General features: G+C 38.3%; 2 protein-coding genes across 4 annotated transcripts; both read left to right on the top strand.

Annotated features, from left to right (window-relative positions):
• Positions 1-456: 456 nt before the first annotated feature.
• smim14 (small integral membrane protein 14) lies at positions 457-6,961 on the top strand. 2 transcript variants are annotated; one of them, XM_028606098.1, is made up of 5 exons: positions 457-536; positions 4,623-4,720; positions 5,915-5,963; positions 6,080-6,234; positions 6,658-6,961. In XM_028606098.1, exons 2-5 carry the CDS (start codon positions 4,646-4,648, stop codon positions 6,694-6,696), a joined length of 318 nt encoding a protein of 105 aa, XP_028461899.1. In that variant the 5' UTR covers positions 457-536; positions 4,623-4,645; the 3' UTR covers positions 6,697-6,961. The 2 variants fall into 2 exon arrangements, with proteins under 2 accessions (XP_028461899.1, XP_028461898.1); XM_028606097.1 differs by having other exon boundaries at positions 479-648.
• Positions 6,962-9,993: 3,032 nt separating this feature from the next.
• map9 (microtubule-associated protein 9) lies at positions 9,994-16,236 on the top strand. 2 transcript variants are annotated; one of them, XM_028602454.1, is made up of 14 exons: positions 9,994-10,357; positions 10,612-10,702; positions 11,318-11,662; positions 11,753-11,842; positions 11,949-12,115; positions 12,219-12,327; positions 12,419-12,486; positions 12,596-12,657; positions 12,750-12,912; positions 13,470-13,556; positions 13,670-13,831; positions 13,928-14,073; positions 14,506-14,641; positions 15,656-16,236. In XM_028602454.1, the coding sequence occupies exons 1-14, from the start codon at positions 10,286-10,288 to the stop codon at positions 15,773-15,775; spliced, it is 1,818 nt and encodes a 605-aa protein (XP_028458255.1). In that variant the 5' UTR covers positions 9,994-10,285; the 3' UTR covers positions 15,776-16,236. The 2 variants fall into 2 exon arrangements, with proteins under 2 accessions (XP_028458255.1, XP_028458250.1); XM_028602449.1 differs by having other exon boundaries at positions 11,318-11,842.
• The last annotated feature ends 352 nt before the right edge of the window (positions 16,237-16,588 follow it).

The raw sequence follows: 16,588 nt of genomic DNA, 5'->3' as shown, positions 1-16,588 counted from the left end.
TGATGAAAAAAGAATCTGTAAGTAATAAGTCATAGTCCTGCATTCAAAATCTTACTGATGTCAAAGTCAAAATATACATTATGCAGCAGAATGGCCCCTCTTACTTAGTGTTATATTTTAATATATTATATCATTGGAAAATAAATATTAGTGATGGATTACCAGAATGTTGTATATGGTGGAAAGTAGCTTTTAACGGAAATATTCAAGTACAATGTTAAGGTATTGTACTTTTTGAGTACAGTATTTGAGTTACATTCCAGCACTGTATATTTGGTTACACAACTGTACAGATGTTGTACCTTCTGCCTCTGTATGGTGATAGGCAGCCGGACTGTTTGTTTACTATCCAGTCGTTTCTGTCGTTTCCTAGTGTGATTGGCTCAAATGCCCGCCCATTAAATGTCTGGACCAATAAGAGATGTTTAAATCGCACTGTGCGTGTCTACAGTATGGTCTACAGCCCCCTCCCCCCCAGTTCCCGGATGTCTGTCGTGAAGAAGGTTGGCTCACGTTCACCAAACAAAACACAGACGGTAGGTTGACATGTCTGCTATTTAATGGTTTCTGTGGGGAACAAGTGCTGCAGCGGTGCAGCCCAGGCCCTCTAAAGACATCTAACGTTTTCTCAACATCTACACTGATCAAGTAAGTCGTGTTTTAAAGCCATTTGCTGTGACGTCTGTCTCTAATCATATGTCATTATTAACAGTCGGAAAAAAGACAACGCTGTGAGTTTTCTGTGGGTTGGCTGGCTAGGTTAGCAAGGAGCTAGTCGAACGTTAGCTAAATTAGTTCAAGCAATATTATGTAATTGTAAAAACTCAAGGGGTTGGTTAATAAACAGTGATGGTAGCTGCCCTTGAATGGAGTTCAGAATCAAAATCGATGTAAAAAGATGTATTGCCAAGTAAGTAACACTTAACAAGGAATTTGCCTTGGTGATTAGATACAAAACGTGTTATGGAAATAAACAAAACAAAATACTGCAACAGACAATAACATAAATATATTAATAATAAATAATATGTATATTACAATAAAGAATGTATACAAGACACGATAACCTAACAATTATGTACAATATAACTGTTTTACAATAAGAAAATTTATGTTTTTTTGGATAATTCTTTTTATTAAGAAAGACACAAAATGGAAACATTAACAAATATACTTTACTCCTTTTTGCAGCCCCCGTCCCCCATAACACATACAATGTAAATCATTTTAAAAAACAATATCAACCCTTGTAGAACGCGGTATGGTTCCGTGCAGGGTGTGCAAAATGTTTGAGGGAATGTGCAAAAGTTCAGCGTATATAATATGTGCAATTGTCAGGTATATAGTCCAGGATGTTCGCTGATGTAACGTGTAGTGTCTGGGAAGGGGTGGCTAAAACAAGCCAGTCAACAACATAATGTGCAAAAAGACAACATAAGATGCCAAGACAAAAACTGGAAAGACCCATAACCATACATTAAACCCAAATTATATATAATTTTTTTCAACTCTGTATTTAGAATAGAATAGAATATACTTTATTGTCCCCTAGGGGAAATCTGTCATGGACTCAAAAGTGAGTAGTGCATAGTAGTAGCTGCCATTACAGACAATAGATACACGTAAAAATACAAATAACCACTAAAAAACATACACATAGGCTACATACACACAGAAATAAAAAAATAAATAAAATGCAGAACACCGGGTTATTGCACACTTTTCAGGCCTATCTATTACAAATCTATTTAAAATTTTGATTTAAAATTTTGATGGAAACTGGTACGAAGGAGTATTTAAAACGGTTCAATTTAGTTTTAGGGATTCTGTACCTTCTGCCAGAAGGCAGGAGCTCGTATTCCGTTTGAAGGATGTGGGACAGGTCCAACAATACTCTCCGCGCCTGCCTAAGTACAGACCACTCATAGATGGACTGAAGGTCCTCCCCATCACCTTCATAGCAGTCTGTACCAGGTGCTGCAACTTTGATTTGGACTGTGTGGAGAGATTGCCGAACCACGCCGTCATCCCATACATCATAACACTCTCTATCACTGCCTGATAAAATAAAAACATGATGTTCTGGCTGACACCAAACACCCTTAGTCTGCGTAAGAAATACAGTCTTTGCTGTAAACGGGAACATACATAATCTACGTGGTCACTCCAGCTTAAAAGGTTATCCAGGTGGATGCCCAGATACCTATAAGAAGTGACCAGTTTGATATCCTCCCTATGAATGGACAAAGGGGTATGATCCCCCACCGACCGAGGGTCAAACACCATCTCCTCAGTTTTTTGAATGTTAATGGTGAGATGGTTCTTGTCACACCACAGAACAAAATTGTTGACCTCCGTGAAGTACAGTGATGGATCTGAGTTCTGATGATGCGGACTAAGAATGGCAGTGTCGTCAGAAAATTTAAAAAACAGGTTACCCGGGAGACTATTAGTACAGTGGTTAGTATAAAGGGTGAAAAGGAACGGCAAACTTACGCAACCCTGAGGTGCACCTGTACTGATGCATTTTGATACAGAAAGCGAGTCGTTAATCCTAACATTTTGGGTTCTATCTGTTTAAAAAAGAATAAAACCATTTTATAATAGAAGATCAACATTCATCTGAGTCATTTTCTGTAAGAGCAGATGAGGCCGTAATGTATTAAAAGCAGAACTGAAATCAATGAACAGAAGGCGTGCATAGGCTTTGGGATCCTCCAGGTGCTTAAGAGTTAGGTGGGTGATGCTATTAATTGCATCATCTGTACTCCTCCCCTGCCTATAAGCAAACTGGAGTGGATCTAGTTCAGTGTTGACTTCAGAAATTCAAAACATTTCATAACAACAGAAGTTAAAGCCACCAGTCTATAATCATTGTTTTCTGTAGGACAGGGTTTCTTTGGAATGGGAATAATGTTAGATTTTTTCCAGAGAGCAGGAACCAGATGGGACTCGTCAGACCTCTGAAACACAGGGCATTATGCAGGGGTTAGCTCTGCAGCAAAGGTCTTGAGGAGAAAAGCAGAGATGCCATCCGGGCCTGCAGATTTCTTTTTACATACATGGCTGAAAAGTGACTGAATTTTGAAGGGATCAACTATTAACCTAGGACAGGGGTCAGTTGTAAATGACTGTAGTACATTATTACATTCCAAAGAGTAGTCCTGTGTATCAAATCTCAGAAAGAAATCATTAAATTCATCTGCTTTACTCTGCTCATCATATGTTATGAGGCCCTTTCTATGTGTTGTCATATTTGTAACTTGTAATTTCATGGAGACCCAAAGTTTTTTAGAGTCTATAGAGGCAAAATTATGTTCAATTACATCCCTATGTTTCCTTCTTGCATCCCTTAATAACTGATTAAGCTCCCTTTGAACTGATTTCAACCCCATCCTATCATGATTTCTAAAGGCCATTTTTTTCCCGGTTGATACAGTCCTTTAACTCTCTGGTGATGTATGGCTTGTTGTTAGGGTAGATTGTAATAACCTTCTTGGTGGCCACACAATCCTCACAGAATTTAATATAATCCGTAATAGTGTCAGTGGCCTCATCAATACCCAAACCATGGAAAATGTCCCAGTCTGTACAGAGAAATGAGCCCTTCAGTGTCTCTATACTGTCTTTAGACCGTACAGTCACTGTCTTAGTTAGTGGTTTACTGCTCTTCAAAACAGTCTTATATGTAGGTATTAGATGGAGTGTATTATGGTCAGAGTTTGACAAACATTGAACATATCCTGGTCACTATTATTTAAAAATTTTTGAATTCAAAATCCTTGTGTATGTTAATAAAAAAAAAAAATTACGACAAAGAAAGGGAGAGGAATTCAGTCAACCAAATATCAATGATGTTATAAGTCTCAAAAATGCAGTATAGTGGTATAGACCCAGATAACGTTGATTAGGCACCTGTTGCAGACATCTGTGCATTTGACTGTATATTTGTCTAACAACTGATGCATGCATTGTCTGTAGGTTTTCCATCAGTACGATAGAGGAATAATAAGTTTTTGTTGGCAAATTATGAAAAACCATCTTTATTCCTCAGAGTAATAATTGCTTGCTTTCACTCCATCTTGAGCTGACACCAGCCTCCCGTCATGATAGGTGGTAAAGTTAAACCACTTCAGAATTTACATTTCAGAAATGCATGGATGGCACCAGAATCAACTAATAAAACATATCCATTATGTTGTTAATAAAGGTCGAATTAGAGTTTTTTTTTTTTCTTTTCAATAAAATAATGTCTCAATAATTTCTCAGTTCACTTTTTATTTTTTTACTAGCTTTACTGTGAAGTTACATCGCTGCAGCGCAAAAATGCAATAACATGTAGTGTTTAAAAACTTTTAGCTGGCAGCATATGGGGCATTTCCTTTGAAGGTGCAAATATAAATACAGAGAAAATAGCCGTCACTGTTGACAAAGACCTACATTACATGCAGCAAGATAATACAGCCACAGAGTCTGCTGACTGTCGTTAACTGAGCAGTCTCCTCCCTCTAATCTGCGTGCCTGTGAAACAACAATAGAGCACAGCGCTGACAAGAGGGAGCATTAGGTTTCTTTCACTTGTAAATGTACGTCTTGCATACAGTACTTTCATTTTGTTCCAGGGGTGGACACCATCTGGTGAGAAATGGCAGAGGGAGGTTTTGACCCTTGTGAGTGCATCTGCACCCATGAGCATGCTATGAGGCGCCTAATCAACCTGGTAAGTCATGGAACTGAGTAAGTGTGACTGATAAGTGTCAGACTTATAACAGAGTGTAAGTGCAGGGACAGGTCAAAATATTTCAAGTATGCAGTGTGAAGTAAAAATATCTCCTGCCACCAAAGTTGAGAGAAGGAGGCAAAGAGATTAATGTTATAAACAACTAGCAAGTAAATGAAAGTCTCAGCCAGAGAGAAGGAAATGAAAAGCTGCCGACTGAACATGAGCCAACATATCCTGGTTCCTGCTCAGTGTTTATCTTGAGTCAGTTCTGCCACACAGAGACGTTTCATTCTGTTGCAATGTGTGCTGTCACATTTGCATTGTTCTTGTAAATATTCTCTGACCCTTCTTGATGGAAGGTGTGTTGAAAAAGATGAGGTCAAAATTATTGAGAGAAACTACTTTTTAAAGAAAGAATAAAGCTTGTAATTATGTTGTCAGTTTTCCGGTGACCTCATTGGCTCTTTGTGCACAGGTGTAACTTGCATGGCGAGCTGCAGTTGGCCAGAACTTAAAACCACCCTGGGGGTTTGTGATTTGTCTGGCAGCAGAAACGGTGTTGTCCAAAAAAACAAAATAATTTACACAGTGTTAGCCATTTAGAACTGTACAGTATATTTTATGAGACAGGCACCATCCATTTATGAATATGTGCGGTTGGAAAACCGTAAGCTGCAGTGGGTCATTTGTCTGTATGCCTAGTGTAAATAACTCTTAAAGTTTATGTTTTATTAGCAGAGTGTTAGCAGAGTGTTTAGACTTCCTGTATTTTCTCTCTTCCTAGATGAGAGAGAGCAGTGGACACCAGGGTAAATAAGTCAGTCATATTCTCTTTGTATTAAAGGGGCTGTACTCGCAATACTGGGGGTGGGGGGGGGACAGCGGGCTGGGAATGCCTCTACATGGCTTTCACAGACCATTTCCCCAATACGTGAAATAACTATGTTTTTTCACAGCCACATGCACTAAAATGCATGCACGGCCAGACCGGCTATCAATATAAAGGACAGAGAAGCTCGGATTACAACACACACAGAGGGAGTGTGATTTCAATCTCTGCTCCAGGACCCCATTACTCCACTATGTCTTTACATAAAAAAAATATACGGTCGCTGCTATATTAATGTTCTGAATGTCGAGTACAGCCCCTTTTTTAAATCTACCTTGTTCCTCCTGTAATTTCTCTTTCAGCTCAGGCAATCTCAGTCCTACTGCACAGACACAGACTGCCCTCAGGAATGTATGTATGACCACATTAGACCTTGTGTTTTTTCATAATGTGTTATATCATGTTCTCGAATCAGAAACATTAGTGTAGGTTACATATGTGAAGTGCAAATATGTGTTTGTTTTAAGTGCCAGGTCCCAGTGGGCCAGTCAGCGGAGGAGGTGACCTGACCCTCCCCATGGTTCTGATGGGATGGGCGGTGCTGGCTCTGCTCCTGTTCCTGTTGCGCCCATCCAGTCTCAGGGGTTCCCGTCCCACAGGCAAACCTACTGGACCCCACAATGTCAGTATTGTTCACACTCAGCCTACACAAAAAAAATTATATATTTTGGGCTTTTCCATTTTTAAATGGACAGGACAGCTACGTGAGAAAGGGGGGAGAGAGAGAGGGGGAAGACTTGCAGGAAATCGTCACAGGTCGGACTCTAACCCTGGACCTCTGCGTCAAGGCATAAACCTCTATGTATATGTACGCCTGCTCTACCAACTGAGCCAACCCGGCCACATAACAATGACATTTTATAGGTGTAGGTTCAGTACTGCTCTGCCTTCGTTTACCATGACAATGAATCACGACATAAAAGTAAGATACTGAATAAGACACAATTTGTCTTTGTGGTGATTTACTGAAATAAAATTTAGTCCCCATTTGATGAAAACTTTTCACTGTAACGTGTCGTGTATTTTTCCTTGTCTTGTTTTGCAGAGCGATGGAAGAGAGCCTCCAGCACCCCCTATTGACTAGCAGTGGAGAGTAGCAGCACTCACCCACCTACTCTGACTGGAGCTGCACAGTGAAGCTTGATTTATACTTCTGCGTAAAATCTACGCCGTTGCTACGTATGTAGGTACGTGTAGACACAAACCTACGCCGGACCCTACGCCATAGCCTGACGTGCACCTCTCGAACGTACGTTGCTCAGCCGTGGCTTTGTAGCGTTGCATTTCCCCCGACTCATTTCCTGGTTCTCCTTCTCCATAAACCACACGGAATCAAGGAGAGGGTTAACTTTTACTGCTCCAGATTTCCCACGTTGGTCAGAAAGCACTTTGTTTGTTTCTCTCACTATGACTCTAGAGTCAGTACTCGCTCTGAAGCTAATCGCCTTCACTTTCTCCCTCGCTCTACCACCCACTCCCCACACACACACATGCCGGCTCGACGCACACACACCAGCACACAAGTATAAACATCAGGCCACTTAACGTAGGCTACGGCGAAAGCTCTGCGTGGAGCCTCCGCAGAACCATAAATCAAGCTTTAGACAGTGACTGTGACCAGGACAGCGCCATCTCAAAAACATCTCCCCTTCATTCAAATATCTTTTGCTTTACTCCTATTTCAATGCCATTGTGTTTTAATCGGTCTATTATTCTTGTTTCTAGAGCTCAACTGCTACTGGAATAATGAGCCCAATACAGATATGATATTTCAAGTTATGTCATTTTTTTTTATTTTTACATAAACATTCAACATTGGGCAAGTATTGGTTATTTTTGACAAAGATAAAGACTGAGGCAGGATATTTTACAGTGAAAAAATCAGAAAAGTTTGTGGGAAATTTAATAACCATACATGGAAACACATTTTCTCCACAAATACAAAACTTGAATGAAAGTTATAAAAAATGTTTCGGATATCTGCAGATCTCCCATTTTGACTGATAATATTGGCTAACAGTATCAGCATGTTGATGTATCAGTACGTAAGTCTTTAATCAGAAGGCGTGGCATTGTTCTGAAACCCTGATCTGAGCTCTGGTGCTGACTGGTCGCCAGTTACATGAACCCAAAATGAAGGAATGTGTAATATGCGTTGGTGGAAAAAGGAGTATTAGTTATATTGTTGTTCGAGTGCTTGCTAAGTTATAATGAAGGGTGGCGGTTTCTTCAGACTCTCCGAAACATTCCTCTCTTTCCAAAGTTACAGCTCTAAACGGTGCCAGTAATGATGTCATACCACATGTTTTAATTTAAACCAGCAATGTCATTAATGAAATAAATTAGAATTACAATAACATGGCATATTGATTTTAATGCAGTGATTTCATCTTATGTTTACATCCAGTCCTTAATTAGATTACATACTCCAGCAAATAGTCTGATTTGAACATGTCTGTCCTTTTAAGTAACTGTTGGTTACTGTAGTATAAATGATTTAAGACAGCAGTGACGGATCTTATGGGTCTGTTTTGGCGCTTCAAACTTGTATCACATAACTGAAATGAACTGAATTGCAAGCATACAGATAGGGTGTATTAAGTGTGGTCATTGTAATACAATATACTCAGCGCAAGCATTTAATCATATTGAAATGATTCCGTGTACTGTAATTGTTTTGTAGTTAAAAGAAAAAAAATTGAATGGTATACTCAATTTGTAGCAGATAATCATACTTTATTAGCACTTTTGTTGTGGTATGTTGTTTCCTTATGAAGGTGTGTTTTACTGATTCAACTGTCTAAATGAGGTGGAGGTGAGGGCCTGTTCTTTTTGCAGCAGTGTGTGAATAATGGGAGCAATCTAAAGTTTCTACTTCTGCAACTTCAAACCAATTAAAAGGAAAGGAGCAAGAAAGGGTGCATTTTCAAACAGTGCCAATGTGAATTTTAAGTTTTGGTCTCAGTGCTAATTTAGAGAACAGTTTCTTGAGAAAGAACAGCAATAGTTGAGCTCATTTCTTTTTTAAATTTGAGATAAAAGGACAAGGAAATGATCTGCAGTGGAAGTTTTTGTCATGTCTCATTTTCGTGGTTTACACCAGAGGTGTAATTAGTGAACAGAAAAATAGAAACCTCTAATGCAGAACATTATAGTGGTGAATGTCTTTTGTTCCTTAACTATGTGTAAATGTGGGTGGATATTTCAACAGCACCACAAACTACAGCCTCAAAGTTATAGAAGAGAATCAACCCTTTCATACAATCTCAAGAAAAATGGAACATTATAATACTGTATGTGGTATTTTTTTTTTATATGTATGTCTATTGTTGGCTATTGGATAGCGGAACATGATGGAGGGTTTCCTGTTTGTTTTTTTTCAGTCAATGACCATATCTTTGTCGTGCCCCTGTCATGGCAACAAGGCTATTAAAGTGTATCTTGGCCTTGGATTATGTTCTAGGGTACTTGTGATATCAGAAAATTACATGGATACGTGTCTTTCTTAAACATGGTGTAAGAGTTCAGAACCTGGATATGATCTGTAACAACTTTGGGCTGAGTACATCCCAACAGTCTTCAGTGGCTAGCTCTTAATTGCCATATCAGCGAATGTCCTCTAAATATTTCTTTACTACATCTTTCTAGACTTGCTTGGGGGATGGCAGGGAGGATATATAAGGAAGGGAACAGTTAAGTAAACCATAGTTGTATATAATTAAGGGGGAAGCCATGCTAGATTTTTGAGATGAACAAGTGAACTATCTGGTACCACAGGAGACCTTGATATGCACTGTTTCTGTCTAAAAGAAAAAGGGCTTCAACTATGCACTTTTCCTATAACAAAACAAAAAAATAAAATAATTCAATCTTACTGCCTGGCTGTGTTTTGTTTTAAGCTTGTACATTCCTGCATTCACTAAGGCAGATATACATCATATGTATGCATGTATGTAGCCTATATATGTTTGTGTATTTAAAAAACTGAAGCTTTGTTACACATGAAACTGCACTTGCCCAGCAACATAACAATTCTGTTTACATGTTATTTTTATTTATAAAAACATTTTTATGAAGAATTTAAGATAATTTCCATGTAATGTGACCCAGTGACTCATATTTAATACCAAAAGGTAACACTACACTGGACACACAGGACACACCTCTTCATATGGGATTTTAGTTCTTCTATCTTACAGTATATAAATAGTTTTATGGAAAATCCATTAATTAATTTTCAATGTGAGCAAGCACCTCGATTGTAATACCAAAATGTAAAAATCATGAATTTTCCATTAAACAGAAGAACGTGTCCTGTGTGTTGTACTGAGTAATCTTCTGAGCATGCGCAGTGGTGAAACTGTACTCTACGTTTCCCAGGGTTACCATCAACAAGTCAGTTAGCCCACTGTAGCTAGCGTAGCTAGCTAGCATTATGTCAGTGTGCCTTAAGGTTGTACCATTTATAACTAGCTAGGTGTATGGTATTTACTTAGTAAATGGTAATGTAGCTGTAATAGAATCTATATATTATAACAATTAACTAGCACAGGAGGCTTAGTAGCTAGCTACTTATTAGTGTTACAGTGAACTTAGCGAACACTACCTAGTTAGCTTGCATGCTAATGTCAATGAAGGCGATTAGCTAGAGGAAACTGTTTATAGTTTTCAGAATGACAAATCAGCAGTTCAGTACGCTGGCTTACACGAAAAGCCCGAAAACATCGAGAAGAACAACATTTCAGGTAAAAGCTTTATTGTATGCAGTCCTACCAAATGAGAGAATAGTAGTTAGATTATGCTAGTTAGCTAGCTAGTTAAACGGACAGCCGTTATTAAGTGTCATGTTACTATGCATATAACGCCATTTTCATTGTTTTTAATGTTGTGTTGTGTTATGTGTATTGTATGTACCTTTACTTGGGAGAAGCCAAAGACAAATGTCCACTGAGGTGGACAATAAGGTAATCTTATCTAATCTGAGATGGTGTCGTTGCAGGATGAACTTCAGGCTGCTGTCTCCGCCAGGGCAAGCAAAACAAAAACAGATCGATACTCGTACTCTGATGACTTCAATGACGATGAAGATGGTAAGATGGCAGACCATCCGAATATCTTGTTAAGACTGGGTTGTGCGCCATATCCTCAAGATGTAGGTCTCCTTAGTGCCTTTGCTTGTAATTGTAGTCGATATATCGACTATCATTAGACACAGATAAAGGTGATATATCACCTTTATCTGTGTCTAATGATAGTTGTAGCCTTATTGCAGTATCCTTCCTCGCTCATCTTATATGAAGAAATAAAATGCATCATGCGCTAAGAGTGCATTAAAACTAGTTAACAAAAGAGCAGAGACGTTAAAGCATGCAGCTAAAAGTAACAGATAAATGGTTGAAACGTCCAGGTTCTGCCACTTCAAGTGTAGTACAAATGTAACTTACTGAAAAAAAAGCACCAAGCCTAATATCGCCAATTCCAGGACCACTTTGTCCTGTGTATAATATATTGTAACAGTAGCCTATTTTATGTAATTGGCTGTGTTAAATAACATCAGGTTTTACATCAGGTTTAAATATATATATACATGGATGCTAAGATGCAGTTGAAAGCTCCAGAAAAAGCTACTAAGTTGACTTAGAGTTTAGATTGTTAATGGTAAGTCCTATCTTGTCACTTACTTGCCATTTTCTTTCATATCACAGATTTTTTAAATGAACTTCTCAAAAAAAAAAAGAGGGCTGGTACGTTTAAGGCTGGGAAGAGCAAATCCAAAATCAACGACTTTGAGATTTCAGACGATGAAGACAAAAACGGTAGGACGAAGAGAGTTTCATTTCTGAAAACCCAAAGAATCGTCTCTCCATCGGGAGACACAACAGCATCAGAGTCTCGTGAAACCGAGCCACCCGACTCTTCCACCCGTCGACACAACAATTATAATGACTCATTTTCCTCACAACACTCCACAAATGTCAGTGAAGATAACTTACGATTTAAAAGTAGTGATGTGGAGTCTACCGATCCTCAAATCACAAGAGAGAGCTCAAGTAAGTCTCTGTCATACCAAACATCAGATGACACTCTACTGGACATGCCATTGCCCTTATCGTCTGACAACAGTGTGATGGAAACTCCAGGTCCCGAAGAGAAGAGCAACTCTGTTCTGGAAGAAAGCTCCCAGACTCCCCAGTTATCAGCAACTGACCTCAAACACGTGTCATCAGCAGGTCTGTTTACGTGCTCCATGTATAAGTCCATAAGGGCACATGTTACTTTTGTCAGATTTTCCTGCAGAGTTTTGAATTTATATTTCCACAAACTGTCATTATTCAGATACAGAGAGGGAGCCACCCAGGCCTAAACCGAGGCAAAGGACTCTTGGATTGAGCCTTCAAGCTGCAGAGAAGATAGCTGAAGATGCTGAATCTCAGGATCTAAGCAGGCCCCAGACTTCCTCTGCATCCATTCCCCTCTCCACTGACATGTCCAGCAACATTGCTGTAAGGAGCTGTGGTCCACATGCAGGCATCATTACTTGGTTGTTCAGTATTTTTGAGTTGAAACATCTAATTGTAGCACGTTTGTTATGTCGTTTCACCGAAGTGGACAGAAGGAGATCACGCAGTTTCATGCAGCCTCAGCAAATCCTCTTCAAGTAAGAGTGAGCAGTCACAGCTCTTCACCAAGTCCACAATTGATTCTGGATCCAGAGGTAACCATTGGCTTCCTCAGAACCATAACATTATTTTCTGTATTGTATTTTGAGCTAATTAATCTTCTCAATGTTTAATTTTTTGTTTTAGATGGCTTTATTTCCGATGACAGCAAAGAACAGGAGAGAAAGTACTCCACATCATTTGAAGAGTTTAATGTAAGTCATTTATTATCAGGTGTGACTGTGATAGTGTCATGATAGATGTGCTCGCCTTTTATTTAGATTATTTTTAGTGTTTTTAAATGTGTTCATTGTCTTCTTTCAGGCAGACTCAGTAGATTACTCACATCAACTCTCTCATGTTCATGAAAAATCTTTTGATACTAGGTTTGTAAACAAGCTGCAACAATACATACTTCTAAAGCTTTGTGGATAGAACAGGGTAGTAACCTAACTGACCGTCATTTTGTTTAAATTAGGACATCAAGTTCTCACTCTAAGACCACTCAGAGATCTCAGAGTGTGTGCTCCGGAAAAGTGGAATCAAAGTATTTGGGATCTCTCAAACTTCTGGATCGTAAAGTCTCACTACAGGAGTCTCAGCCTCAAGCAGCAGATACACTCAGAGCTGCCATTTACCAGGTCAGTGTGATAATGAACCTGTGTTAAGACTCCACATTGCTGAAGTTCTTCACAGTCGTCAGTTCTCCAATCTTCACAGCGTTTTTCCTGTTATGTGTTTTATGGTGAAGGACAATATGCAACCAATGCAGTTCTTCTCAGTACTATCTAGAGGAGCTCCATTGTATGCTCAGACTCAGACACTGATATTGATTTGATTACAGGTATATAAGATATAAAGAATATACTTATCAGAAGTAGAGTGTGATTGTTAATTTCTATGTTGCAATATTATCCTCAGATTTTATTACATTATTATCAGGAGGTAAAGAGGAATGGATCCTAAAGAGCCAATTTGGGCTTGAAAACGTTGTACTTTTCCTAATAATAACAGATTTTATGAAAGTGTTTTGACAGGCAGATATCTGAGTATGTTTTTTCTCCTCAGCACCTGGACAACAAATATGTACACGTGTTTTGCACACAGATTCTTTTTTAACATGCCAGTAGATGGCTTTTTTCTACAGTGCATTCTCTGTCAACTAAAAACCCTGCCCACTTACATGTACTCCTAACAGGAATGGCTTCAAAAGAAAAAGGAAAAGTTAAAAGAGAACATGCAACGAAAGAAGAAAGAGGAAATCCTGAAAGAAACAAAGAAAAGGGTGAATAATCAGTTTTGTAAAATTGCTGTTATACAACACCATAAAAGACATATACTGGTTATTTTAACATATATGCACGATGCTTGCTATCTTTCAAAAAAAAAAAAAAACAGGATGAAGTGGCTAAAAAGGAAGATGCTGTTGCATCATACCAGGCTTGGAAAGAAAAGAAAGCAGAGAGTCTCAGAGCAAAAGCCAAAGAAAAGCAAGATATGATCACAAAAGAGCAAAGAGCGATCGAAGAGAAAGAAGAAAAAAAGCAATCTGCTAAACAGGTAAAGTGATTGATATATTGTGCGTTATTCTTATTCTAAGCTATAATAATCTGTCGGAAGATGTAAAATTAATGAGTAATGTTATAAACATTGCAGGTGTTTGAAAAATGGAAACTCGAGCATGATCAGCTACTCAAAGAAAAGTTCAGAAAACAAAGAGAAGCTGAAATTAAGCTTCAGTTTAGAAAACAAAAACAGGAGGAAGAAAAAAAGAGAGACCGCAAATGTGCTTTTTCTGAGTGGTGAGTGTAAATTTACTTTTTAACAGAAACAAACACTGGCTTTAACAGTAGAGCCAATACAGTCTGACAGCTGCTGTACCATTAGAGGCACATTTTCTGAATGCCTGCTGTTCTATCCAGAAAACAAACGTCACACATTACTGTCATTTAGTGGCTAGAATGGCTAGATTGCATACATTGTTTGTAAAATTGTCCTACTGTCCATTTTTTACTACACATTTTATTGGGGTCTGAAAGTAAGTATTTAAACCTTTACAAAATAAAAGTAGTGCATTTCAAATAGCTGCATGGGGCGAATAGCATTCTGTATCTGGGTGTGAAAATGTTCAACCACTAGATGGCAGCCAAAGCTTGATGTTTAGTCACATTTCATCACCTGTATCTTTATCATCTAAACTATTGTTACTTTTTTTTGTTCTAAAAATGTTTAAGGCGTGAAAAAAAGAAAGATGTTCTCCATGAAAAATTCACGAAGGAGCAAGAAAAAATACAAAATAAAGCAGAGGAGGAACGCTATATGAAAGAAGAGAGAGATAAAATGGCTCTAGAGATGTATGAAAACTGGTTGGTAAGTAGAACTACTTGTGGTGCCAGTGATAAATGGGCATCAAAGGTGGTGGCTCTTTATTTGTTTTCCAGAAAAATGGTCTCACTCACTCTTGGGGGGTATTTCTTCCATAATGCTGACAGTTTTCTGAGATCTGACAGTCCTCAAAGAAGTCTTTATATCAAATGCATCATAATCCGTTTTATTGACCAAGTATGCTTTTGCATACAGGGAATTTGACTCTACGCTTCTAGTACTTCCATATACCTTACATATATATGAATAATTTAAAAACAGAAAAAGAGGGCAATTACATAACAATAATAAATAGAATACTGGAGGTAAGTATGTATGCATCTGATCTCCTCTGTGTAAGTGAGTGTGAGTTTCTGGCCTGCTTGTACAGGGCAACTCCTCTTCTATAGGCATTCTGCTTGGCCTGCCGAAGCGGTCTGGCTGTGAACCATGGCTTGTTATTATTGTATGTGCATAATGTCTTGGTAGGCACACACATCTCTTCAGAAAAGCTAATGTAAGATGTCAGTGTCAAGTCAGTTGCAGCATCAAAACACTCCAATCGGTGCATTCAAAACATGCTTTGCGTCGCTGGTCCAATACTTAACTGTTGGTTAAGATTCTTTTTTGGGCATTTTAGGCCTTTATTTTTATAGGACAGATGAAGACCTTTAAAGGGGAGAGAGAGGGGGAATGACATACAGCAAAGGGCCGCAGGTCTGAGTCGAACCCGCGGCCGCTGCATTGAGGAGTAAACCTCTCTATATGGCCATGTGCTCTATTAGGTGAGCTACCCAGGCGCCTCGTTTCTCCTCTGTTTTAACCACAAGTTTTAGTTTCTGCCTGTAGGTTGGAATAAGACAAACCAGGCAGTGATCTGAGTGCCCCAAAGCTGCCAGGAAAACAGAGCAATATGCGTATATGCGCATATGTGTAGCAGTGTGGTGGGACAAGTGATATGCTGTCTATATTACAGAAGGCATGTGAAAGGGTTAATATTTCTGAATATTGATCCAACAGGTACGGAAAGATTTGGAACAGAAGAGACAAAGAGAAGAAAGACGAATACAAGCAATACTCCACGACAGTCCACCTCCTCCGTGGAGCCCTCCGAATAAAACTATACCATTTGGAAAATGACACTTGAAATGTAACATACCACCCTTAAAATATCTGTGGGTTCTATGTTACATCTTAAGTTGTAAGTTTTGTACTGTATGTTGTGTTTTAAACATAGTTAGATGGCAGCTGTTAAATTATATCTTTTTTTATCAGGTTTTGTAGTAGCCAGCAGCTCTAGTGCAAGTTTATATTTTTATATGTTTTTTATGAAATGTTGCAGTATGATTAGAAAGTTAGAAAACGTTTGTGTTCCTGTGACATGGTAACATGTCAATATCAGAGGAAACTTGCAATAACAGCCCCTTTTTATAAATGTGGTGGTCTGATATTACCACATCTGAATGTAAACCAGCAATAAGAAAACATATTAATGTAAAGGGCTATTATAATTGGTCTGCTGATTCCTGTACTGTTTATTGTTGAACTGCTGTTGAATTCCACGTAGTTTATTTTTGTCTTAGAAACTGATCTGTTTAACACAATAAACTAATGAGAGCAACACTTTGACACTTATGAAGCTTTCTGGACATCATCTTCCTGTAAAAATGTGAGGATGAAGATCCCTCTTGACTTTTAAAATGATTATCATACTCATTTGTAATTTTTCATGCAAACAAATGTCATGGTTCCAGCTTCACAAATGTGAGGATTTGCTGCTTTTCCATTAATCATTGTAATAATTGTATTATCTTCAAATCATTTTAATAATAATATAATAATTTATAGTCCAATCAATCAATCAATCAATCAATCGATTAATCAATAAAATAATCACCAGATGAATCCATAATAAAAAATAATCATTAGTTGCAGTCCTGTAAAAAAAGTTTT

The sequence above is a fragment of the Perca flavescens genome, chromosome 2, assembly GCF_004354835.1.
Source record: "Perca flavescens isolate YP-PL-M2 chromosome 2, PFLA_1.0, whole genome shotgun sequence".
NCBI lineage: Eukaryota > Metazoa > Chordata > Actinopteri > Perciformes > Percidae > Perca > Perca flavescens.
The sequence above is the reverse complement of the archived record's forward strand: the minus strand, read 5'-3'. Positions and strand labels throughout refer to the sequence as shown.